Source organism: Microcebus murinus, chromosome 4 (assembly GCF_040939455.1).
Source record: "Microcebus murinus isolate Inina chromosome 4, M.murinus_Inina_mat1.0, whole genome shotgun sequence".
Classification (NCBI taxonomy): Eukaryota; Metazoa; Chordata; class Mammalia; order Primates; family Cheirogaleidae; genus Microcebus; species Microcebus murinus.
The window spans coordinates 103,022,623-103,050,419 of NC_134107.1; the positions used below are offsets into that span (position 1 = coordinate 103,022,623).

At 40.2% G+C, this 27,797-nt stretch overlaps 2 protein-coding genes across 2 annotated transcripts in view; one reads left to right on the forward strand and one right to left on the reverse strand.

Moving 5' to 3' along the window:
• Window positions 1-22,804, reverse strand: part of SIAE (sialic acid acetylesterase) — a 36,204-nt gene extending 13,400 nt beyond the window's left edge. The window contains exons 1-5 of the mRNA XM_012752478.3: window positions 22,537-22,804; window positions 18,371-18,532; window positions 11,007-11,182; window positions 4,415-4,553; window positions 730-907 (exon numbers count right to left, since the gene is read on the reverse strand). Of these exons, the coding sequence (XP_012607932.1) occupies window positions 730-907; window positions 4,415-4,553; window positions 11,007-11,182; window positions 18,371-18,532; window positions 22,537-22,603 (722 nt within the window). The 5' untranslated portion in view covers window positions 22,604-22,804. The remainder of the gene's footprint in view (window positions 1-729; window positions 908-4,414; window positions 4,554-11,006; window positions 11,183-18,370; window positions 18,533-22,536) is intronic.
• Window positions 1-27,797, forward strand: part of SPA17 (sperm autoantigenic protein 17) — a 306,364-nt gene that overhangs the window by 270,367 nt on the left and 8,200 nt on the right. The window contains exons 2-3 of the mRNA XM_012752495.2: window positions 22,831-22,878; window positions 24,170-24,350. Coding sequence (XP_012607949.1) covers window positions 24,197-24,350 — 154 coding nt within the window. The 5' untranslated portion in view covers window positions 22,831-22,878; window positions 24,170-24,196. The remainder of the gene's footprint in view (window positions 1-22,830; window positions 22,879-24,169; window positions 24,351-27,797) is intronic.

Below are 27,797 nucleotides of genomic sequence, written 5' to 3' on the forward strand. Positions count from 1 at the left end.
CTTTACCCAAACCACACCAAGAGTTCAAGTCTATCCTCCTCCAAGAGGTCTTCCCAGAGTGAATGAGACAATGTTGGTGAAAGCAGGTCACACATTGCTCATGTCTATGTTGATATTAGTATTGGGATTTTTCTTAACTAGCTCTTGCTCTCCCCAAGTATTCTTCCTGATCCAGCTTTTCCTAAGTGGGCTTTCACAGTTAGTACTCTAATATATTTCGTTAAGTATATGTTTATACGTTTGTTCTTCCTGCTAGACTATTTATTCTCCTATGCAATATAGCACAGTGTTTAGGAGCACAGACATTGAAGCCAGGCTTTGCCACTTGCTAGCTGTGTCCGTGCACCAGTTACTACACCTCCCTCTGAGACTTAATATCTTTGTCCATGGTGTGTCAATAGTCTCTACACATTAAGAGACTGTTGTATTATATGAATTAATATATATAAGGTGCTCAGAACAGTATCTGGTATATAAAAAGCTTTCAGTAAGTATTAGCTATTACTATTATTAAGGTCAAGGATCATAATTTTTTTTTGACATATTCTCAGATGATTGTGGTGGTGATGACAGGGAAAATAGTATCTTACCTGTGCATGAATACATTACATACATTCAATACATTTTTGGACAGTCAACACATACTTAATTCCCCAAAGGAGATGATAACCCTCCCTATTAGGTAATTCCCTAGTAGGCTGTCTCTTACACTGGAGAATGCTTTCTTACCCTTGCTTATGGATTCCACAGGCTTTCAGTGGCCTTCCAGATGACCAGGCTTCAATGGGTGTCCCGCCCCAGCTGGAGGAGATCAACCCAATGGGATACTGCAGAGTGTCATACAGGTGACGCCCAAAGAGCCAGCACACTGCCGACATGTACTCGAAATTACCATGGCCTAAGTTTTCTGTTAAGAGAAAGAGTTAAAGAAAAAGAATCAGGTAAAAGTAGATGAATACAAACTGAAGCTACTAGATAGGTCTAAGTGAGAAGGGTGAGCATGGGTCATGCCTTCTGTTCCTTTCTAAGACTTCAAACATAGGAGAAGACTGAGAGGCAAAGAAAAGATACAGCATCAAGACTAATATGCTTGGTCTTGATGCTATTATCCCTTTCAGACCTTCCCTAAGAAGAATCTTTTCCAAAGGGGAAACCATAACCTTAATGTCTTCATTTTTTTTTCTTTTTTTCTGCTCAAAATGCTTGCTCTCATAATGAAGAAATAACGTTCTCTGCCTAAGACAGAGGCAGTGGTAACGATTTTGCTCTCAATCCAAGCATAAATAATTCACTTACATAATCAGGGAGTCAGAGAGTAGGCTTCCTCCTGCCTCTCATTGTTTACAGGTTCCTCAGAATCTAGGAATGTTAACGCTTCCCGCTCTCCTCTTACCACTCATCCCCACCTAGCTCTGTGGAAGGGAAAGGGCAAACGGGGATCCTGTTGAAAAGAAATGTGTGCTTTTTTCTCTGGGTGGTTTTATACCCAACTTTATAGCTATGGTAATGAAAACACAGACAGACACAGGATGGGAAGTTTGGCCAAAAGGGAAAGCCACAGACACCAAAACTAGTGTTTAAATTTTCAGCACAGTCTAACTTATCTGTCCACACTGCCCAGTAACCAACACAGGCCAGGGTGAGCGATTGCCATGTTCGAGAAAAGCTGATGAGGAGGGGAACACGCACACGCACACACACACCTGGTGCCATCGATGCAGCCCAGTGTTCACTAAAAACCTTCTCTAAGTCACTGGCTCGGCACTGCGAAAGATCCAAACCCAGTGCAACACTGGCACTCCAGAAGTAGGTAGTGCAACAGTGGGAATTGGAATCAATGTCAAATGAGTTCAAATTGATTGAGCACCTACTATGTGGCAGGAACTAGATGGCTAGGATAGAGTAATGAAAGAGATACAGAGAAACAGGAACCTCTCCTCATAGGTCCTACAGTTTACAAAATAAGACAAGAATTTAGTTGAATAAGATGTATGGCAAAATTTGGTTAAGTGCCTCAGGAGATATAAACAAGTATTAAAAATATCAAATGAGAGGCAGATCATAAAAAGCCTAACATGAACTGACCTCCTCCCCTGAGCTTCCACAGTATGCTGTGCAGAACTCTCTCACTGTACTTTCCTGTAACAGTCTGCTTAGTGTTTCCTTTACTCCACCACATCTTATTCACTTCTGCACCCCCAACATCTATGACATGGTATTATAGAGAGTCAGTAAGTGTTTGCTCACTGGTGGTGGGAAGCTGTGGGTAGCTGGTATAAAGGTGGTTTCACTGGTAGGTAGATAGAGGGGAGAGGTAAATAGCAGGGAAGAGAGCTGGGGAAGCCTTAAAGGATCAACAGGAGTTTAATAAGCATAGCTGGCATTCTAGACAGAAGAAAAATATGTGAACAGGCACAAAGAATAGAAAATATTCTGCAAGTATTTAGCTAGAGCAAAGATTACAGAAGGAGAATAGAATAAAAGACTGAAGGGAAGGATAGAGCCACATCTTGAAGTCAATAAAATGGAAAGGCCCTTGGAAATGCTTGAGAATGAGACTGTGTGGTAGGCAGCATAACAGACCCCGAAGATATCTGCACCCTGATCCCCAGAACCTATGAATATGTTACCCTGCATGGCTAAAGGGACGCTGTAGATATGGTTAGCGTAAAGGACCCTGACATGGGGAAAGTGTTCTGGACCATCCAGGTGAGTCCAATCTAATTCAATGAGTCCTTAAAATCAGAACCTTTTCCAGCTACAGTCAGAGACATACGACAACAGAAGAGGCAGGAAAGAGTCTAAATGTAGGAGAGACCTGACCCTCTCTTCCCCAGATATCTACATTACCTCACCTCTTTCAGTTATTACCAAAAAGGTGCCTTTCTCATTTATGACTTTCCAGGCCACTCTAAATTACAAACCACTACCCTATCCCAGCCCCAACACTCCCTTCCATAATGTATTTTATTGATTTATTTTTGTCTCATTAGCATATACCACTATCTAAACTATCCCATGATATTCAAATTTATTCAGTCTCTGAGTTTGGAGCATAAAAAAGAGTTCAGATAGCAAGGCATAATACATTATCCAAATCTGATTGATTGCTGAATTTTGGATAACATGTAATAAGAGTTCATAAAGCAAAGGACTGATCCAAAATTACCTGAATCCATTCACTTCCTGAGCTCATATAGGGAGAGTTCAGATAGTGTGACACTGCATAGCATCAGATAACTTCATGTTTAATTTACTAATGTAATTATTAATTTCTGTATTCCCTCACACTGGAATGTAAACTCCATGAGGTCAGGTGGTCTTGCCTGTTTTATTTGCTACCATATGCCCAGCACTCAGAATAGTGCCTAGCATAGTAGGCACTCAGATATTTGTTCAGTGAATTAACACTTGAAAATGTAGGAGCAACCAAGGTTACCAAGGCAAAGATCACCAGACAAAAAAGAAAAGGGCCGAGAGGGAACACAAGGACCACATTTGAAGGGACTGAAGACCAAAGAAACAGGGAGGTAGACGACAGAAAACTAGGAAAAGGCAGTACCATGCAAGCTAGGAGGAACGAGCAGTTTCTAAGAGGGGTGCCCTACAGTGTCGAATGCTCCAAAGGTCTCTAGGCTTATAATTAAAAGAACAATAGTAACCTTGAGGTGAATAAACTATCGAAGTAGGGAAAAAAAAAAGCCAAATTACAAAGAGTTAAAGAGTGAACACATGGAAAGGCAGGGAGAAGAATGAAAACAAAATACATTCTAGAAAGGTTTAACAAAGCAAAGGAGAGAGATGAGGTATCAGGGGAAGGTATATATCATGTTTAGCTGTGTTTTGTTTGTTAGAATAAAGGAAAGGCTAAGCACTGAGAGCAGGGACTGTGTCTCATCACTGATGTATCCATAGGGCTTAGCACAGGGCCGGACAGAGCAGACAGGAAATAAAGATTCCATGATGAATGAAGAAGGGGAAAGGACAGGGGCTAAGGGAAAAAGAAGGCTCTGGACTCTGGAGGAAGTAAGAGCCCACATCAGAGTTAGCCCTGAAAGGAGACAAGTCTGTTGGCTTCAGACAAAAACAAAGGAAAAATGAGAAGAAAAGAATATAGAGTTAAGGCACTGGAGAGAGATACTGGCAGACCTTGCAGTCTGAAAGACCTCAATATTTTCTCTGAAGTTGTAAAAGGAAGGGTCATTTTCTCATAGCAAGGGAGAAGAGTCATTGGTAGAGTCTTGGGAAGAAACGTGAAATAGTCACCATCAGGAATGGGATGGAGAGTCAATAAGAAGTGGACAAAAAAGAGTAATAATAAATAGACAGGTAAGAACCAAATTCAGGCTTACAGATTCCACGTAGGGCACTAACCATTATGTAAGGGATGGCATACGTTTAAGCAACCAGGTACCTGAGGTGGGTTTAGACCACTGCAGGTCAACCGCAACGAGGTCCTCCAGCTCCTGTTCTGCCTGAACCAGAGAGACGGAGAGGATGCGGACAGACTGGTAGGCAGCAACGTTAGATAGCTCCTTTGTAGCATTAAATATCTAAAAGAGAAATTGAAATGTCATTTAACCTAGTGAGTGGTGAACTGGCCTGATGCCTCTTAGTAAACACTACCAATCCTCTAATCTCCGTCTGGGCCTTCCATATACTGAGATCAAATAAATAACCAAAACCAATGGGATGGACTGAATCACCTTGATCCACTCTGAATAATAGAGACCATGATGAAACATGTTCCCAGAGAGGGCAGGAATATAATGAAACCAGTGACCTTAAGAAGCAGGTCTATATTAGATAAGAGGAGCTGTAAAGTAGCTTAGGCTAATGAATACTGGCTATCAGAACACCGTGATATCTCGAAACTAAAATACTTCTACTCTGAAAAAGTATCTGATAACACAAAACCATGGCAATTAACTTCCTTTAAAAATGGTGTTTAGGATCCTATGTGAACCCAAAAAGGCCATGGGGAGGTAATCTGTCTAATCCATACCACAAAAGAAAAGTGTGATCAAAAGAAACATACCTGAGAAATGATTGAACTACTGAAACATACTAAAATCAGCCTCAAAATACTTACAGTCATCCTTCCATATCTGCAAGGGATTGGTTACAGGACCCTACCTCCCCTAGGATACCAAAACCCGAAGATGCTCTAAATTCCCTTATATATAAAATGATGTATTTACATATAACCTAAAATTATCCTCCTGTACATTTCAAATTATCTCTAGATTATTTATAATACCTAACACAATTTAACTACTATGCAAATAGTTGTCACATAGGTTGAGCATACCTTATCCTAAAATCCAAAATCCAAAATGCTCTAAAATCCAAAACTTTTTCAGTACAGACACAACACCAAAAGTAGAAAATTCCACACACAATTATTCAACACAAACTTTGTTTCATGCACAAAATTATTATTAATAAAAAGATTGCAAGCCAGGCGTGGTGGCTCACGCCTGTAATCCTAGCACTTTGGGAGGCCGAGGCGGGCGGATTGCTCAAGGTCAGGAGTTCGAAACCAGCCTGAGCAAGACCCCGTCTCTACCAAAAATAGAAATAAATTAATTGACCAACTAAAAACATATATATACAAAAAATTAGCCGGGCATGGTGGCACATGCCTGTAGTCCCAGCTACTCGGGAGGCTGAGGCAGTAGGATCACTGAGCCCCGGAGATTGAGGTTGCTGTGAGCTAGGCTAACGCCACGGCACTCACTCTAGCCTGGCTAACGCCACGGCACTCACTCTAGCCTGGGCAACAAAGTGAGACTCTGTCTCAAAAAACAAAACAAAACAAAAAAAAGATTGCATAAAGCTACCTTCAGGCTATGAGTATAAGGTATATGTGAAACATAAATGAATTTAGCATTTTAGACTTCAGTCCCATCCCCAAGATATTTCATCATGTATATGCAAATATTCCAAAGTTCAAAAAAATTCAGAATCCAGAACACTTCTGGTCATAAGCACCAGAAGGGATCAGAAAAGGGATACCAAACCTGTACTTTATTTTTTTTATTTGTATTTTTTAATTGTACTGGCTTTTCTATTGTATTTTTTTTCCAAATATTTTTAATTCATGGATGGTTGACTGCAGATGTGGTACTCATGGACACAGAAGGCCAACTGTATTCTCATCTTGGTTCTGGTAAGTCAGTTGACTCTGCAGATGTGGAACTCATGGATACAGAAGGCCAACTATATCCTCATCTTGGTTCTGGTAAGTCACCAAAGAAAAGCATGGGAGTCATGGCGATTTGAAAGGTAGGGTTCAGGGTAACAGCTCAGAACAGTCCCAAAGAAGTAAACAAAGAAAAGGGTCCAACCAAAGACAAATCACGCTTTCCCAAATCCCTTCGTGAAACCTCATCAGTTGCCAAGAGTATGACAGGAGTGGCTTAGGGTTTTCCTGGATAAGGATGTGTGTGCTATACTGAGTACTTTCTTTGTTAGTCCTAATAAGCATCATTCCTCTGTGAGCTTATGCACATGTGCTATTTCCTTTAATCCTGATATTTTTAGTTATATTTTTCTTTTATTTTAAAAAGACTGTATCAGAAATGTGTCACTTTGCTTTATTTGTGGGCATGTTTTTCTTGAGTCCTCTCTATCCCACTGGACCTGTCCAGCTTCTCCCAAAACAAAGGGCTAAGAGGAACATCAGGAAGCCCAGTTACCTTTCGCCTCAGGGAGCAAGCGCTCCAGCTGAGTGGGGCCCCCACAGCAAGAGGCACAGGAGGCAGGCTACTTTCCACTGGCTGCGAGCCACAGAGTGAGCAGCTGCTTCACTTTCCCTCCCACCCACCGCAGAGAATACAGCTGGCCCTCCAGCCTCAGTGTAAGAGAAACGATGGAGCAGCCAGGGTGCCCCCACAGAGCATGTCACTGAAATATGCTGTCCCTGGAATCGCTTTCTGACATGCTGCTGAGTCTGCTGCAAGCCAGTAAGATGGCCAGAAGCAAATGAAATGGCTCCTTTGGTCACAGTAGGAGCCACAGCCTGAAACGCTCCCTGGGTAGCAGCAGTTCTAGCCTGTCAGGGTTACTGGTCTTCCTGTTATCAGGCCAGAGATTATACATGGTCTCAGGAAAATTCCATAGGTAATCCACACCTGTTCATTCAGGATCCTACCTGCAAGTTAAATGTGAAGTAAACACTAAAGAGTAAGAACAGGCTAATGCTCCCACAGTATATTCTGGCAGGGAAATTATTTTTCAGCAGCAAGTACCTGTAAAAAGTCGCCTCCCTTGAAATTCAGTTCCGCACTAAGCACCAAGGATGGTATGTTGCTTCCATGGAAACAGTGGATGAAATTGCTTTCATTCTCTCCACCCACACTAGCTTCCGCACTGACTGGGAACTCAAGTGCCTTGTCGCAGTGAGACGCCAGCTTGTATGGGAGTATGGTAGAACATGCTACTTGTCTTTTAGACCCGTTGCTAACACTGTAGAGTACTGCGAGGCCAATAGAGTCAGGGTGGTTGGCATTCGCTTATATTGTTACCAGCACATTGGACTGGATCCAAAACACTGGCTGGAAAACTTCCATTTTCAAACTCACGTTTGTGTATTATTTCAAGCCAAAACTTGAAAGCCACAGAAAGTGTTAACAAAAACGAGGGTGGGGGCAATTCCTGCTGTACCTGACAATGTAATGACAATGACTTCTGAAATTGGTATCCCTTCCCAGTATCACTAGGCCTTTTTGATGGAAGCATTTCCTCCGGGATATTGGCAGCAAATTTAGGAATAAAGAGATTTCAGGAAGATTTTCATTTAAATGACACTTGGTTTCCCTGCTGATGAAAGGGGAAGCCTTACTCCATCTGCTGAGATCAGATTTCATCTCATCAAACACCTCAGTGTAATTATTTTTCTACCAAGTATTTAAATGAGGATGTAAATGAATACCAAGGTATTTGAAGTCATTAATGCTGCTGAGGCTGAGAGAAAGCACCGCTGCCTCTCCAGGGACCCAACCATTCACCATCAAAGCAGCTGCTCACTGATGTTCATTTTGTAACCTTTATACCACATTCTTGAATTAATGAAGACACGTCAAGAATCTATTTCCTCAGAGAATCCTGGCACGGGGTCTATGGGGTTGGGGGCCAGGCATGTGTGTGTCCATGTCTGTTTGCACACACACATGCACAAGGACACAGAAAAACTTTATTTACTTAAAAGAATTTAGAGATTCTGTAAGTTATTTTACCTTCCACTATGGTAGCAGTTCTAAAGTTGTGGTACTAAATAACTATAAAAAGCCAGCCATCATCTCCTGTGAATCTTTGATTGTAATGTGGAACCAGCCCTTCTCTTCTGGATCTTAATTTCTCTCCTTGTAAAGTAGGCATCTGGGGAGGCTCAAGATACTGAAAAATGGGTTTCCTCACTGACACTGGCCATGTTTTTCTAGGCCTAACTAGAAATATCCAAGTCTTAAGACCTACCCTGACTTAGGAGGCGACAGATGAACATTTTAGACTTTTCTCCATTTATAAACATCTCACTCAGTGTTATAAATAACACTCAATTTTAAAATTCTACTTTACCCTAACAACAAGATGGGCATACAATCTGCCATTTCCTTCATTTGAATGTGAAGAGTGGTAGCTTATAGTGGAAATCTTACCTCCTCAGAAAAGTCACATGGAAGGAGAGAAGGAGAAAGAAACAGACACTGTGTGTGTGTGTGTGTGTGTGTGTGTGTGTGTGTGTGTGTGTGGTGGTATGTTGTGAGTCTGGGAAAAGCAGCAAAATGAATAAAAGGGAAGCCATGTAAAGCATCTTTTTGATCAAAAAATAAGATTCTACAGACTGTTAAGAGATTAGAAAACTTGGCTTTTGGTTCTGTCAGCACCTAAAATGCTCTCTTGCAAACTAAGTGCATGATTTAAAACAAAAAAATTAAAAATTAACACTTGGATGTTTCAGATGGAATCTTTTTTCTATTCCCCTGTATCTCAGAGTTTGTATCCCTAGCTTAATATTGAAGACACCTTGGCCAGGCGAGGAGGCTTGCGCCTGTAATCCTAGCACTCTGGGAGGCCGAAGCGGGTGAATCAAGGTCAAGAGTTCAAAACCAGCCTGAGCAAGAGCAAGACTCCATCTCTACTAAAAACAGAAAGAGGCCGGGCGCGGTGGCTCACGCCTGTAATCCCAGCTCTCTGGGAGGCCGAGGCGGGCGGATTGCTCAAGGTCAGGAGTTCGAAACCAGCCTGAGCAAGAGCGAGACCCCGTCTCTACTATAAACAGAAAGAAATTAATTGGCCAACTAATATATATAGAAAAAATTAGCCGGGCATGGTGGTGCATGCCTGTAGTCCCAGCTACTCGGGAGGCTGAGGCAGCAGAATCGCTTGAGCCCAGGAGTTTGAGGTTGCTGTGAGCTAGGCTGATGCCACGGCACTCACTCTAGCCTGGGTAACAAAGTGAGACTCTGTCTCAAAAAAAAAAAAATAAAAAAAAAATAAAAAATAAAAAAAAAAAATAAAAACAGAAAGAAATTAATTAGCCAACTAAAAATATATAGAAAAAATTAGCCAGGCATGGTGGCGCGTGCCTGTAGTCCCAGCTACTCAGGAGTCTGAGGCAGTAGGATCACTTGAGCCCAGGAGTTTGAGGTTGCTGTGAGCTAGATTGATGCCACAGCACTCTAGCCCGGGTAACAGAGTGAGACTCTGACTCAAAATAAAAAAAGAGTAAATTCTAGGCAGAAAAAAAATGTGTTTACTCCTAACAATCAAAATCTGACTTAACTTGACAGAAAATGGGATGGGATCCCCTGGCACAGACTGCTATTGAGAAAGTGACTACACAGATACAAACAGATCTGGTCCATGCCTTTCTGTGTAAACAGGGAACTGCAATGAAAGCATTAAGAAAAGTACTGTTTTCCAGCCTGAGCAAGAGTAAGAGCTGTCTCTACAAAAACTAGAAAAAAATTAGCCAGGCATGGTGGCGCACTCCTGTAGTCCCAGGTACTTGGGAGGCTAAGGCAGGAGGATCACTTGAGCCCAGGAGTTTGAGGTTGCAGTGAGATATGACAGCACCACTGCCCTCTAGCCTGGGTGACAGAGCGAGACCCTGTCTCAAAAATATATGTATATAAAAAAGAAAAGTACTCTTTTCCTTAATGAGTTAACAGCAATTCCACTTCTACACAAAACCACGCCTTCTATCAAGAGATAAAACTTCAATTTTCCTCCCACTCACTTATGCTAAAAGAAAGTCAAGCCAAAGTTCAGTTTAATAAACATTTCAATTCAAAAAGCTTCCATATATTTAAGGCAGAAAGTAAGAGTAAATAAAATATTAATTAGGAAGACTTAAATACAATAATTTAGATTCTGATTAAGAAAACTAATGATGAAATGAAGTTGATATGTCCAGAGTAAGATCGTTTTAGTAGCATTATTTAGTAATAGGTTTAAAAAAGAAAAAAAGTGAAAAAGAAGCTATAAGGAATAAAAGCTATTGAAGCAAAACAAGAAATCATAAAGTATGTAAAAGGACTCAATTTTATGACTTTTTAAAAAAGAGAAATGAATTGAGACCATGGTCTAGTTATAGAGATTTTTAAATCTCAAATGTAAATATTTCTCAAAGATGGAGAAGTGAATAATAAAAAAAAAAAAGGCGAGAAAATAAAAATCAACTGGAGAAAACTCAGTTTTAGAGAATGTGCTAGGGAAAACAGTAATCTTTCCAAGTTCCTAACCTATTAAAGGAAATAAATCAAAGTATATAAAAGATATTAGTACCAATCAGTAACTACCAATTTAATCAATAACTTACCTCTTAAGGTTGTTAAATCAAATTAATTAATACATTCAAAGCACTGAGAACAGATCTTGGAATGTGGTAAATAATCAATAGGAAACAGCCCTCTTCCTCACCACTGCCTCCCTCTTCCTCTTCCTTTTTCTTCTTCAACACCATCAACATTGTTTATTATTTCTAAGGCTTTGAAAATTACCTGTAAAACAGTCATCTGCATGTTACTCTGCCCACTACAGAGCCAGACATCTCCAAATAAGACATCATGAATTCTCAGGGTCAAGTTCACTCTCCCCAAAGTCTGTTGTGCCATCACTTCAAAAGGTCCACCAGGTTTCATAGGATCTAGCACGACCATCCAGGTATCAGAGTGTACTGAAATAATAACAAAGCTCCAAGGAATTAATCAATCAATTAAAATGAAATTAGAGCCCAATCATACTCTTTTGTGGTGATTCCCAGCCTCTGTGATACTGAATTCAAGGTTGTAAAGTTTGGCCAAATTTCAGAGAAGGGGATAGAACTATAAGAGCAACAACATTTTTATCCTTAATCTGTACCAAGCCATCCTTACTTTTAACTGAAGCATTTACAAAAAAAAGTTACCCAGCTTTAATCCTAAATAAAGACAGGCAAAAATACACACAGATTCAAATTCAAGGGAATTTAATAAAAAACATAAAATAGAAATTTGTGTTATATTATCCAATTGTCACTATTAACACAATCTAATCCAATCAAATGTGAGCACAGATTAGAGAAATTTTTTTATAATCTGAAACTTCCCTTTACTTGGCATTATTGCACTTGTCATCAATCCCCACCTCCTCCCATGTTTCTAACAAGAATTGATACTACCAGTGGTCTAGGTTCTCTCAAAAACAAAAGAGGTTGAGTGGAGAAATTTACACATCAAAGAGTAATGAGAGGGGTATAAATTAATCTTTTTGTGAAGAAGATAGTCTGATTTGCCCAATTAATTATTTTCAGAGTTATTTACAAGACTTAAGGTTGTTGGACTCAGGGAGATGAGAAGCTACCCAAGACCCCATTTGGGAAATAGTGAATCATCCTTAGGAACCAGCCCTAGCACCCTGCTACCTCTTACCACTCACCAGATCACCCCTGCCAATATCGCACTCAGAAACTTAAGGAAAATACCTTCAGTATGCCTAGGTGAACCAAACAACATGAACAAAGTTGACAAGAGTGGGAAAAAAAGAAAAAATAGATAAATGGATATTTTAAAATAAATATTCTTGGCATTATGCCAAAGAATATGAACTGATTTATAATTTGTATCCATCAGGTCAATGTAAATTTGGAGAGGAAGAATGGCAAGAACTGGAAATGGATCATCCCAAAGTTATTATACCCAATCTGTGAAACATAATAACTATAAAAATACCACCCAAGTGTCTACTATGGGCTAGACATTGGGTGAAGTTCTTTCTAATCAGCAAGAGATAAGCAGAAGCATGAGATATCCAGATACATGATAGGTGATTAGTAAAAACTCAAATCATAAAGGATTTCTCAACGTCCTGGAGGAAATGTCCAAAAACCCCAAGGCATCAGTGAAAGGTTAGTGTTATGTTTGCTCCTCTTGAAAGCAAGACCAACTGCACTTGCTACTCCTATCCCTAAGAGGTTAATTAAGCCTGACCAAATGTTCGGTATTGTTTTTATACCACCAATAGCAAGACATCAACATATTAAATGTATAATTCACCTAAACCAGAAAAATCATTGTTTTGGAAACAGTGGGCAGCTAGTACAGATTGTGTGGCACAGGTGTGATGTGCTCCATATGGCTCACACTTCTGAGCAGGCAGACACTCCAATCTGTCCCAACTATAAGCTTGCCAAGGTCTTTCCAGGCTTCCTGCACTGACATATCTTACCGGAGCTTGGTCCTTCTGCCACCAACATTACTCACTTATGATGATAAGGTCAACCCCCAGAAAACCTAGGATAGGACTATTTCTTAGCCTTCTGCCACTCTACAGTTTATTCCCACTCACTGCTGTTAATCAGTTCCTTACACTTAGCCTCAATCCAACATGGCTGGTGAAGAAAACTACCTTCACCAGAGCTTCTGAGGAATTCTGCTACCCAGTCATAAAAGACAGTGAATGAGGGGGAGGGGCAAACTGTTTGGGCAAAACATGGCAATACCATCCTCCTACAGCCCAAGGGTAAGCTCACTCTAGCTCCTGAAGCCTGAAGAGAGCTACACATGAAGACCTCAGTCTTATTCCCAAGAACTGTCCTCCTGTAGAAATCTCAACTTCTTCAAAGACCTCGAAGAACTAACTACTTCTGTGCTGGTCCTCAAGTTCTTTTAGTTTCTAGCGTTTTTGCTCTCCCACTTGATAAAAGAAAAATAAACTCTGACATAATGAGTGTTAAGAAAAGTTAACTTCCAGGTAAGGCTGGGGAAAGCTGATGCCCTACAGAGAGGTTACGAATGGTGAAACTAACTCGAAGACAGTTCCTTTAAAACAAAAGGGACTTACTCCTACGTGTGTACAAAGAAGAACAGCGTCTGTGAAGACTTTCTTAGAGCAAAGGCAATGGTGGGGATTATAAAGGCAAAAGCCACCATGTTCCACAAGGACAATTAGTCCTTGGCTTGTCAGTTCAGGACTGGGTGGTTGGAGTGGAGCTCACCACTGGCCAATGAAGTCCTGCAAAGAGATTTTAGAAACTGTTTTAACCCATCACGTCCATTTGCTTGAGTCCAAACAATAAATTTGACCACTGACCACAAAGAGTTCACCATCACTAGATGCAAGGTCACCATCCAGCTGGTTTGCTGCTGATCCTGAGGCTTTCTGAGTAACACTCGCTCTGGTTCCTCCTGGGCTCTAACCACTTCCTATCTTGTAATCTCTTTTACCAGTCCAGCCAGGGTGAGGTTTTGAATATTCTCACTTTCGGTACATTCAAATCTCTATTTCCTCATATTCTGTTTTCTACTAGCTAGGAAGAATAATGTCCTTCCTTCATTATACAGCTACTTACAGTGCTTACCATGTGCCAGGCACTTCATCAAGTACATGACAGAAAATAAAACTCATCCCTGGGTTATACTGACAACAGAGCCATGCAAATTGAGGCTTTATGTCTTCATGTCTACATTGCTGGTGGCCTATTTCTTATTGCCACTCTTCTCTTCATATTCCAGCCAAGGGCATAAATAAAGAACTCTATCTCCATTTCCTCTACATCTCCCCAATTAACTCCCACCTCAAAATGGGAAGAACAAACTATCAAAGGGGAAAAAATGAAAATAATTTATCTAGAGACATAATTAGTCATAAAGTGCTTTCTTGCTTTTTCTTTTTGCTATTCACATCAGATGTTAATTATTTTGCAGGTTATCGTGCCAAAATCTCAGATGCCAAGAAGAGAAAAAGGAAAATTATCCATGACCTTTCCCTTCCCAAGAGTAAAAAACGAAAGCTGAAAGAAGCAGCCTGTTCACTTCTCCCCCACAGAATGCTGGCTTCATATCAGCTGTAAAGTGCTTCAGTGGTTTGTGGAAGTGGCCTGGAGATAAAGAAGGCCTGACTGCCTAAACTGCTCCTTCCTGGCCTACATTTATTCTGTATTCTAAAGTTCACCTCCACCACCAAATATGAATGCAAGAAAAAAAACGGCTTAAGTACTTTTCTTTCAATCAAATTGCTCATACAAGTTACATAACTATAGCGTACTGTGGCAGACACATCCCAGGGTGACACCCCAAAGTCACACCATTGCTTAACCCCCTCCCCTCAAGTGCAAGCAAAATCTGTCATTTGCTCCCAACAAAATGGCAAAGGAGATGAGATGATTAGATTATTGATTAGATTATATTGCATGGAAAATATGAAAGGATTTTGCAGACGTGATTATAGTCCCTAATCAGTTGACTTTAAGTTAATAAAAAAGAAGAATGTCCTGGGTGGGCCTACCTACTAAGTGAGTCCTTTATAAGAGAGTCTAGAGGTCAGAGATCTAAAGAAGCAGAGATGTTGCCATGAATTCTATGCCTCAAGGAAATAAATTTTGCCAGCAACCTAAGGGAGCATGGAAGCAGGTAATGTCCTACTCATGCCTCTAGATGAGAACACAGCCTGGCCTATAGCTTGATTTCAGCCTTGTGAGACCCTGAGCAGAGAACCCAGCTAACCCATGACCAGACTTCAGACCTACAGACATTGTGAAATAGTAAAAGTATGCTGTTTTAACTACCTAAATTTGTGGTAATTTATCATATAGCATAGAAAACTAGTATGCAGGCTAGCATTATAGACAGAGCTGGGAAGGGTATTAGGATTTTTACATTTTTTTAAGTTAGAGAAAATTTATGTATTTGCCTCAATCATGACAAACACAAGCAGACACACTCTCATTGTATCACCTACATATACACACCCCCACCATTTAGGTCAAAGTGAGAGGATATGCCTCCTTTTCCCTGATTTTATTCTGTGTGTCTGAAGGAACTCTCATGCATCATTTGATGATATAGTTTGAACTGACCCAGTACCTGACTTTGGCCCAATCATCTCTCAGGTTTTAATTTTCCCAATGCTTAAATGTTAGTCTGCTGGACAAAAACCCTTATGGTGTTAAATCCCACTTTGTTCTGGATACCTCGGAGATACTTATATATAATAAGTTAAATATTACCAGACGTAGACAAAGTGGCAAGTTGAGGTAGTCTGGTTGAAAGTCTCAGAGTCCTTGTCAAAATCTAAAATAGAAACCCACCTTCCAACATCCCCCACAGTATCTCTTTTGAGAGATATTTTCTTTTCTGCCCTGTGAAATTTCTTACATGTCTACCTCCTGGATTCCAAAGAACACTACATTGATTTTGCTTCATGGGCAGGACAGAGCAAGATGCCCACTGAAGCAGGTTTGCAGATCTCTATAAACTCAAATACCTTCCTTCTCTACTAAGCAAATGTGGGAAATCTAATAAATAGATATACCACCACCCACCACCACCAATAACATCAACCCCTTTTCCTGTGCAATTATAAACAGTCTATGAATCACTTGATTCCTTTAAGTTGCTGTTGGTTATTTTAATTTCAAATGATAGGTCACTTTGCAGTGAAGCAGCTGGGGCATTACTTGAGTCTAACTACTAAATGTGAAAGGATGGGATACAGTCAGTTCCTAAAAGATGGGCACTATGTGTATTCTTCTTTGTATTATTGTAGGGTTTCTGGCTCAGAGTGTTTTATACAGAGTAAGCCCTTGATCAATGTTTATAAAATTGAACTCAAGATAAATGAGCAGGTTCACAATCACCATAAAGAAAAAGGGAGACTCATCTCCTAATTATTACCTTTTATTCCACCTATCCTCCTGCCTCATGTCTGCCTACCTCAAATATTAGTTCTGAAACAGGAATGAAGGGGGAAAAATTCTAAAAATAATGTATAAGAACTTTTTTAAAAACTGAAATGCTATATAATATTGTATGTTTTCTGTATCTCTCTCTTCAGTACTAGGTAGTCTCTGACTCCTAAATATTTATTGATACTGTTAATTATTAGCACCAAGGAAATCCGTTTCTTACTTTTAAATCACAGCAGTTCTTTGGATTTCTACCCCAATGTCATTTACTGATAGTGCCACTATTTGTACATGATGCTTCTCATTTCTAACATGGACATGGCACAAACAGAAAACACTGCTGGTCCCTTGAATTCGTCACTTCAATACATCCTGCAAGTCACTGACAGCCCTTAGATCCCACAGAGAACCATGTCTCAATCAACTTAATCATCCCTTTCAGTTCTTTTTGTTTCATCAACAATATTCTTACCTTAAAAAGTCTTAAAATCCAAGAATTAGAAGCACTTACCTTGTACCTATGCCTGGCACATAGTATTTAAAAATGTTTGCTGCATGGAAGTAAATAATGAAGAAACTGTACCAAGGCCCATATCATTCTAGATTAGATCATCAGTTCTGTATACTGATAAAACTAATCAGGCAATTCTTGTTTTCTGAAGCCAGTACAATTCCCACAAGCTGCCCAGCCACTATACATGCTACCAATTGTTCAAACCACCAATTCGTGCATTAATTCTACCACCACCCAGAGTAGCCTCCTCGCCTGTCTCTTTCTCACTCCCACATTCCATAGCTGTACAACTACCTCTAAGACCCAGCCCTGAGTGTGACTTCCTGCACCCCATAACTTCTAGCTTTGCCACCTCCACACAGTCTTCTATATCTTTATGTCTTCTAGACAGAAACTCCTTTGTAAGGACTCCCTGCTCATAAAAACTGCTAATTCTCACCTTCTTGAATCCTCACAGCCATTCTCTTGGGTCAAGCCCTCACCATTTACTCTCTGGATATCACAGTAGCCTGCTAGCAGGTTCTCCCACCTCTATCTTACTGATCTCCAGTCCATCTTCCACAATGCTACCAGAGTAAACTTTCTAAAATACCAATCTGATGTTATTTTGCTATTTAAAATCTATCAGTCCAGAATAAAGTATATACTCCTTAGCAATGACAAACAAGCCTTCCTACCTTTCCAATCTACCTCCTGGCATCTGCCACCAGGTATGTACCCCAGACCACCAACCTTCCTGGCATTCACACTCATGCCTCCATGCCTTTGCCTAGGCTATCCCCTGCACCTGGTCTGCCCTATTCACTTGTCAAGATGAGCCTTAGACCAAATTAATTATCCCTTGTCCCTACAAAACATTCCGATTGCACCCTGTCCTTCCTCACTGTGGCACTTGTCACACCCAACTGTAGTTGCTTATTATTTTTCTGTCTCTTCCCCTCAGCTACAAGCTTCATTAAGGGAGAAACCACATATATTTTTCTCAGTATCAGTACCTAGCACACTAACTGGCACATAGTAGGCACTCAGTAGATATTTGAGTGACTGACTACATAATAATAGCAGTGACACTAATGACTGCTAAAACTTAGTACTTATTGCATGTCAGGCATTGTTCCAAGTACTTTACAAGTGTTAATTCCATTTAATCCTCACAATATTCACTACCTCCATTTTACAAATAAAGTGTGACACAGAGATATTAAATAACACATCTAAGGCTACGCAGCCATTAAGTGACAGAGTCAGGACCTGAATCCAGACAGTAAATTGTAGAACCTAGTCTTAACCACCCCTACATACAACCTCTCCTTTATATATGATTAAGCTCAATGTCACCATCTGTGGCAGTCTGAGTTAGTCTGCTTTTCTTCTGCACCCCATGACACCCCATATATACCTTCATCATAGCATTCATCACACTGCGCTATATGACTTGGTGTCTATTCCCATTATTCCATGGGCTCCTTGAGAGCTGGACTTTGACTCAGTCTTAATTTTCTTTGTATCTTCGGTGCCCAGCGCATGATAAATGCTCAAACAATTTGAATGGATGGATGGATGGATGGATAGATGGATGGATGGATGGCCGGCCGGCCGGCCTGAGCTGGAGCATAAGCATTCATTTTCAGATACTCCAGCAGGTGGCAGAAGAAGACAATAACTGAACAGAGGATGAGCTGCCTTACCTTTCACACTGGTCACTTTCTTCATGATGGTTTCCTGACCTTGGCACAGGGTCACTGTCACTATGGCTCCAGGAGAACCAAAGCCCCATATCACTGCCCCAGCAGGCTCCTTCTGCAACACCATGTAATTATCGAAGTATGAAGCAAAGCGAAAATCAATACCTAAAAATTTAGCAAACAATGAGAGAAGCATCACCAGGGAGATTCTGCACCAACTGGATCGAGTGAGGCAGCAAGGACCATACAGTGTTTAGGCAAGAGAATTTGAATATGCTCAGTCCTTTTAATCTTCTACAATGCATCTGATTCCTCTAATTAGGTAAGCAACATAACAACAACAGTTTCCCACAATAAGAAAAACTCAAGGCACCCAGGGCAACCTCCACAAGCCTCCACTCTTCCCCTTCCGAGCTCTTGACCTCCTTTACTCTCAGGCTTGGCCCGAACACTGAGCCCTCTCCCCTTAAATCACTGAAATTCTCCGTTCATGCACTCCACAGATGGTGTTTTTGAGAAAAAATAAACCACTTCCTTACCCTCCTTTCCATTACCACGCCCACTCTTAATGGCTGGGAATAAAGCAGCATGCCTCTCACCAACACAGCCTTCTCTAATCTTTCCCCTTCTAATCCCCCCCTCTCTACACTACCAGTGTCAATTTCTTTTAAATGATTTCATTTTGGTTTTCTGACAACCCGGTATACTGCACCAAAAACTCTAAATAAGCATGTATGAAAATTTGTGACTGGTCTGATTTATCTGGTAAATTCAGATAAATCAAAACACAAAAGTAAGGTGAGAGATAGAAGGTCAACATGCCTGAACAAAAGTCTTCTGTCACAATTTTACCCTTTTCACAGGCTAAATTATACAAAAAGAACAAGAGGAAGCACACTTGAAACTGAATTCTATTCTAGAGTCACTAACAAGACTGAATAAGAACTCACTTTAACGAGATCATTCCTATTTTTAACATCCAGCCTATATGGAAGTATTTTATTAATAACAAACATGGATCCAAATTATCTCAGAGTTCCTCATCAAGACTTAACAAGGAAAAAAATAAAACTTAAGTTATATCTCAATTTATCTGAACAAAACAGACCAAAGAAATCCCTAAAAGAAAATAATTAACAAAATTTAAAAAATTTTAAAGGGTTTTAAACAAAACTGATGGGCAGGAAAGAGAATCAGAATGAACAAGACTGACATTTTCCTCCCTGGAAGCTACAAATGATGATGGCCCTTAGGCTATACCTAACAGGGCAGTACAGCTAATAGAGTGTCCTACACAAGCTCCCTGACCTGTTTATCCTGCTCTTAGAATAACAGCCCAGTCCCTAAAAATCCTCAGTCTGTCTCATGAGCTAGTTTGATCACGAAACCTACATGACAATCAAACATCACCCAGAAGGTCTACTGGGCTGGAGATGCACAGCTGCCATGAGCAAAATGCTCTAAGAAAAGACTACAACAACCCAGAATTGCATAAGCAGGTTGGGAGCCTGCTGGGGGGAAGGGGACGACACATGTGTGGGAGAGCCTTGTCTTGGGTAGGTACTTCATATGGAACAAAAAAACAAAACAAAACAAAAAAACAAATACCACAGGCATAAATAATAGCTAAGTAGAGAGAGAGGAATCGAGTCACTAGCTGTAGCTTGCCTATTTGTGTGTGCAGCCAGTAGCCCATAGGCTGGGGGGGGAATGTTTTCAAGTCAGCCTGTTTTCACCAACGTACACTTAGGGAACCTCATTGTGCATACTTCATGCTGAGTAAAGAATTTTAGAGGTAGAAAGGATCTTTATAATCATAGTATAAGCATGTTACTTACTGAGCAAGAGGAAAAATCACATTGCTGATCAAGAGACTGAAATCCAATTTGATTACAAAATTTTAAAAAATAGCTTACATATTCGTTAATTCAAAAATACTTACTTACTGATGCCTACTATGAGCCAGGCATTATTTTAAGCATTGGAGATATAATAATGAAAAAAAGGACCAAAAAATAAAAATAACAAGAACGGCAAAATTCCTTGCCAGCAGGGACCTTCCATTCTACTGGAGTAGGCTCCATGCTAAAACACCCCAGGCATTAAGCTTCTTTGGTCTCAACTCACATAGTTAGTTTATTACAGTGCTAGAAACCAAGTCTCATGATTCCTAAGTTCTTTTTTTTTTTTTTTGAGACAGAGTCTCACTTTGTCGTCCAGGCTAGAGTGAGTGCCGTAGCATCAGCCTAGCTCACAGCAACCTCAAACTCCTGGGCTCAAGCAATCCTCCTGCCTCAGCCTCCCAAGTAGCTGGGACTACAGGCATGCGCCACCATGCCCGGCTAATATTTTATACATATATCAGTTGGCCAATTAATTTCTTTCTATTTATAGTAGAGACGGGGTCTTGCTCTTGCTCAGGCTGGTTTTGAACTCCTGACCTCAAGAGCAATCCGCCCGCCTCGGCCTCCCAGAGAGCTAGGATTACAGGAGTGAGGCACCTAAGTTCTTTTAACTTCCACTTTGCCACAGATTGTGGGGTAAATCAAAGAAAAAATCACATTCCTTGCCCTTGTAAAGCTCAAATCCCAAGCTGACTAGGCAGTGGAACATTACTAAGGAAGTGAGCAATGGACAAAAAAGAGAAAGAGTGAGACAGGTAACTGTTTAGGCCAAACACAAGACATATACATTTAACATATGAATTTTTTCTTTAGGTCTACAATTTTTTTCCTTCATTTGGGGTAGAAAAATAAGAATTATTAGTGTTGTGGGGACGAGACCATCTTTAAAAGTAGACTAACAAAATCAGAACAGTGGTTACCTCTCGTGGAGAACTGGTTGGGGCACACTGGCAGTCTCAATAAAACTAGCAATGTTCTAGTTCTGGAGTTGGGTATTCATTTTATTGTTCATTTTATTGCTCCCGAGTGTTCATTTTATTGTTTCATTGTTACATATTTTTTTTACATCTCCAGTATTACATGATAAACATAGGCACAGAGGAATGATTTAATAGAAGGATATTAGGATATGCAACCAAGTAACAAGGAAGGAAAATTGAAGCACTAATGAATGAAAAATGTAGTCAGTGTTAGTGAAGATGACGTAACCATATGACCCAAAGGAGGAGATAAAATACTAACACTAAAATAAACAGCCTTTAACAGAAAAACTAATAAAATACCTTCTCCCCACCTCATATGATGGATCTCAAAGGTCGCTGAGTGGGGATGAAAGTCAAAGAACATACAGAGAGGTATTTGTGCTGTTGTTAAATTCTGAAAAAGGATTTATAGACTGCAGTTTGTCTGCATCTGGGTACTTTGGGGGTTCTTAGGTAGAGCAGCAGCCATTTTTCTGCACACATTTCTCCCACCTCAACTTTCTTAACAGGGATCTTTGGGTTCTACTCTTTGAGTGGTTTGAAGAACAAGTAAAAAGCCTAACATTATCACTTCATTTTGCAATAGCAGACAGATTCCATCTTCTGGTTTCCCCAATCTGTGACCCAGCCAGGCTAGTGAATTCAAATGACAGCATCTGACCTGCATAATAATCAATGCAGTCACCCTCCTCCTCCCCAATGCCACGCACATGATCTCACCACTGATATCTGTAAGATGCACCAGAAATCAAAGCTGAGCCTTAAATATTCTGAGCTAGTGAGGGGGTTGCATTTCTTAGCCCTAATAACCACTTAAACTAGTAAAATTTAATTCCCCCAAGGAACCCAGCCTGAAACAAACCCTCCCCAAAGGCACCACTGAGGGGGCAGCAATGAAATGTTTTGGATGACTCAGTCACCTGTTTCCAAATATTATCTAACTAGCTTCGCCCCCTTCCCTTGGAGCTCCCCTGTAGTTAATCTAAGACCCTGAAGGCCTCGGTTTGGGTACCTTTGGACCTTCCCACTCAGATAAACCGAACTTTCTGCCCCACTTGCTGCATCTTAACGGGACGGTGCGTGGGAGAAAGCAGACAGGCCCAGGGGCTCTAGCCCTGCAGACACTCGCAGGCCAGGCCTGGGTCGGACAAGCAGGTTCCTGGCCCGGGTTTCTTCTCCGACCTTGAGAGGGAGCCCAGGGTGGGTTTCCCGCAGGGGACGCGGGATCTCGGAGCCCGCACAGGCCGAGGGGCAGGGGTCCAGCCGGGCCGGGCCGCCTCACCTGCACTTCCGTCGGCGCTCAGAATTAATGGCAGAACCAGCGCAAGGACAGGTCCCGGCGCGACCATCTTTGAGAGGAGCCTCCACCTTCGCCGGACTCACAAAGTGGACTCCGGCGGGGGGGCGGAGCCATGTTGGGCGCACGCGGCCGGGGCGGGGCGGGGGCGGCCGACTCCGCCCTTTCCAGGACCTCCGCCCTCCAAGCCGCCCGCGGCCGCAGAGCGAGACAGTGCCCCTTTCCTTCTCGGCCGCCGTAGTTTTTTTTTTTTTTAAAAAAAAACCGTTACCCAGCAACGAGAAAAACAACCGGAACCATCGACCCCAGCTCGGAGAGAAAGAAGAGGTGAGGCGGCTTCTCCCACTTCCTCTCCAACACCCAGATCTCGCCTTTTCCTTTCGTCTCTCGTATTCTCTCAGCATCCTGGAGACACCCTGGGAACCCTGGGGCAGACTGGGAGCCGAGATAGCCCATTCTGGGAGAGTCAGAAATCCCAGGTCCTCAACGTCTCGCCCCTACTAGACCTGCCTTCCCCCTCTGTCCGCCCTCCACTCCCCAGATTGCTGCAGGGCCTCACCAGTCCTGTTCAGAACCTTAGACGGAGTCAGTACCCCATCTCCTAATTCCTCAAAAAAAGAAAAAGAGGAGCCGGACGCAGTGGCACGCACCTGTAGCCCCAGCTAGTCGGAGGCTGAGGCAAGAAGGATCGCTTGAGGCCAGGAGTTCAAAACCAGCCTGGGCAACATAGCGAGACTCCTGTCTGGGGTTACTGGGGAGAAAGGAAAGAAAGAAAGAAAACCCTCCACAAATTGGGCCTCATTAAACCGCCTAATTCCCCCAGCCTGGACCCCTGCTATGGCCTTCACCTTTATTCTACATTGACACTGTCAGAAACAGGCCAGGTCCCTAAGGTTGCTTTTCATGCTCAGTAGCCCAATCCTCTGCTTGGCAGCAACCCTTAATCTAGCCATTGTATCCCAAGACAGAGAGAGAGGCCTGATCAAGACAAAAGCAGGAAATAGAAGAATTCCAAAACTCTAGAGGCTGGGTTTCAAAATCATGGCCCACCCCAGCAGCAACCATATTCCAGAGGACCCTATTCGAGGCATTATGGGTCATGTTTCAGAAGTGACAGCTAAGAGAAAGATTAAGTGTGAAACTTCTCTATTCGACAAGTTAGAGTGATTTCTAGAACCATGATGAATTTCTACTTTTTGAAATGTTTTTAAATTTTAGACATTACGCAGCATTTTCTCAGCAATCCATAATGAATGCAATTAAACTAGTATTTTGACAATTGTTTGCTCTAAATTACTTCAGGATAGCAAAAATTACTTTTACTTTTTAAGGACAGAAAGAGGAACAGAAAAAGCATTGTCATATTGAAAAATTGTAATTTTTGTAATTTTTAAAAATGATTTGTCCTATTGAATGAGTCTGTATATGTAATATCCTAATTCATAACAGAGAATTCGAAACTCTTTGGGAGAAATGGGTATACTTAGGTTGTGTTGGGGAAAAAAGAATTGAACTTAAGAAAATTTGGGTCACTGAAATAATTTTTTGTCATAGTTGTTGTGATCATATAAGTAAAATCAGACAAATTTAAAGACAGTACTCTTTGATGAATCTCCAGGTACCTTAGGCAGTTCTTCCCAAGGAGATGTCGATTCCATTCTCCAACACCCACTACCGAATTCCGCAAGGATTTGGGAATCTTCTTGAAGGGCTCACACGTGAGATTCTGAGGGAACAACCAGAGAATATACCAGCTTTTGCAGCAGCATATTTTGAGAACCTTCTAGAGAAAAGAGAAAGTAAGCTTTTTAAAAATAGGCATTTTTTTAAATAAGACACTAAACATTTGGTTATTGTAAAACTTGCTTAAGACCATCTTCATTCTGCAGAAAGCCTTTATGAGGCAGGTAACTTCAAATAACAGTTCTTGCTTTTTGAAACAATATGTGCCTCTTTAATAGGTTCTCTTAAATTAGTTTCACATTTATCACCCAGACCTTCTCCATTATCCTTCTCATGGATACACAAGAGAAGCGTATTGCAAAAGATCATATATTCTGCCCCCTCCACTTTCCAGCTGACAGTTCCTATGCACCCCAGGCAGTTGACTGTCTATTCTTCCTAAAAGGAGAGTTTGCAGTTTCCTTTACATTTTGATTCTTCTCATTTGAAAGTATTATAAGTGTTATAAAAAAGAATTCTACACTCCTTAGATTAAATAAATTGGTATTCACTGGGATATATGAAACTGTTCTGCAATGAAGGCACAGAAACAAACTGCTTTGAAAAGTAGAGTGCCAGCTTGGGAGAGTAATTTATATTCTTTATACTCTAAAAGTCCCATCCTGCACAGAGACTAAGATCCACACTAACAGTAACTCTTTGGTTGAGAGCCCAAGCAAAGTTCCTACATTCCCATAAATAAAATTTCCAAATCTCTAGCTTTGAAGGTTCATAACTATCAGGACCTGACCCAGTGATCAAAATGGAAATTATTACAGCTATAAATTTGTAAAAAGCCTGGGCACAGTGGGCTCCTGTAGTCCCAGCTACTCGGGAGGGCAAGGCAGGAGGATTGCTTAAGCCCAGGAGTTGAAGGCTATAGTGAGCTATGATTGTACCTGTGAATAGCCACTGCACTCCAGCCTGGGCAACATAGCAAGGCTACATCCTTTAAAAATAAATAAATAATAAAAACCTATTCTTGACTAGAACAACCATTTTGTATAAATTTTTGTCATCATTACTTTTGATTACAATATTCCAACAGAGTGGCAAAGATGACTAAAATAGCAACTAGCAAACAAACATTCCATTATAAATCATTTTACAGAGGAGTAAAACCTAGCACATGACTTAAATTCAAACATCTCCCCCACCCACCTTACCTTTTTTTCCCTGCCCAGTTTCCTGAATGTTGCTGGTCTTTTCCATACACAATCAGTGTGAATATTTGTTGCATAATCTGAAACTTGAAATGTTTTCCACTGAAAACATTTGACAAATTATATTTGGGGAGGAAGTTATTAAGAGAATTCCTTTTGAATAAGAGGTGAATTGTAATGAATATTACTTTAATTTTGTTATTATAACATTCATCTTACAAATTCATGCAGTAAAAAGTCTTTAGTCATTTATTTAATTTTAGAACTCAGAAATATCCATTATAAAAACACATGAGTCATTGTTACCGGATCACAGTAATTAAAGCAAATGACGATTCAGATTAATGGTCTCAGGATACTAGCTCTCTAACTTATAAACAATGGGTAAAATCATTTGAAAAAAATTAAGCACCACACCCACTTCTACCCATGTCAACCAAAGGTGAGTTATCCAACTGACGAAAGTATCATAATTCAGTCTCTCCAAAAAGGCAAAAAAAAACAAAAACAAAAAAATCATGAACCTCTAGCCCTGTCTCCCATACCATGTAAAAATTCCCTTGCCAGCATTCCTTATAGGTAATTACTAGTCTTAATTTTTATTTTTTTGTGACAGGAAACCTGTTAATAAATGATGTCAATGGTATCTCAAATCACTAGAGAAAAGGTGGAGTTATTGAATGATGTTGATATAAAGATGGAAAAAGATAAGATTGGATCAATTTCTTGTATCATACACCAGGATAAATTCCAAATTGGTCAGTTTTGGTTTGTTTTTTTTTTCGGCATATTATGGGGGTACAGATTTTAAGGTTTCAATAAATGCCCTTTCCCCCCACACACAAGTCTGAGTTTCCAGCATGACCATCCCTCAGATGGTGCACATGTCACTCATTATGTATGTATACACCCGCCCCCCTCTCCCCTCCCCCTTTGGTCAGTTTTTTAAATATCAATAAAAGAAACCATACAAATACTAGAAGAAAGTATGAATGAATGTCTCTACATGTGAAGAAAAAGTTTTGCTAACTAAGTTGCTTGAATTGCTTCAAAAATCCAGAAGCAATTAAAGATTGATTTAACTGACAGCATAAAAGTAAACTTTTACATGACAAAAAAGCACCATAAGGAAAATAAAACTACAAATGACAAACAGGGAAAATATTTCAATTTATTTCCCAATAGGTTAATAAATCTAATAAATAAAGAACTTGTAAAAACAGTGTGTTACAGACTTAATACAAACCCTTTAGAAAAAACTGGCACGAGATAAGAGCAATTTACACAAAGATGAATGTCAATAGCCCTTAACAGATGAAAATATACTCAAACTAACTCATAATAACTGAAGCCCAAGTCAAAACTACACTGAGCTAACAACTACCACCCCTCCATCATACTGGCAAAAAGCCAAAAGTTTGCCAACATACTCTATAAGCAAAACTGTGGAAAAATAAGCATTTATATACATTGCTAATGGAGATGCAAAATTTTACATATCCAAGGAGTGGAACTTGGCAATACCTTGGTTACATATGTATTTAACCTTTGACCCAGAAGTTCCAGTTCTATAATCCTTGTTACATTTTTACTGTGGAAACAACCCAAATATCCATAATAGATTGATTGGATAGAGTATATCCACATAATAGAATAATATACAGCTGTTTAAGGAAAATCTCTAGATGATGTTATGGAGTGACCTTCAGGATATATTCAGTGAAAAAAGCAAGGTGGGAAAAAGTGTGCTTAGTATGATACCATTTATCCAACAAATGAGGTTGATATGAATACATAACTGTTTATATTTTCAAGAAAAGACTAAATCTTCAAAAACTTAACATCCACTTTTAGGAGAGAACAGTGTAGAGGGAACAAGTTAGAATATATTTTGAATTTGGAATCATAAATGTTTAGCATTGTCATAAAATTAAATTTAAAAATTATTAAGCAATTCTAAAATTCAAAAGCAAAGTGAAACAAATGCGCCTAACTATTATTGACTGGGTGACGTAACCACACAGAAAGGAATTATTTCAAATGATTATAAAACACAGTAATTTGACTGTACATCCGTGGTGCATATATCCTAAAATCAAAATGAACTATAAAAAATCTTAAACTGATTTCAGTAGTCATTAACATTATAGTATGGTTATTCTAAATTTTTTATGTATTATAGAACAAAGCAAGGTAAATAACTATGCTAGTGTTATTAGGAATAAGATTTTTACTGTAGGAAAAATGACATACAATTATAAAAATGAAAGAAGTCAATAAAATCCTGTCATTTCTAAATTTGAATTGAAAAATATCAGTGATCTCATATGTTTTCTCTTTAAAAAATAAAAGAAGTGTTTT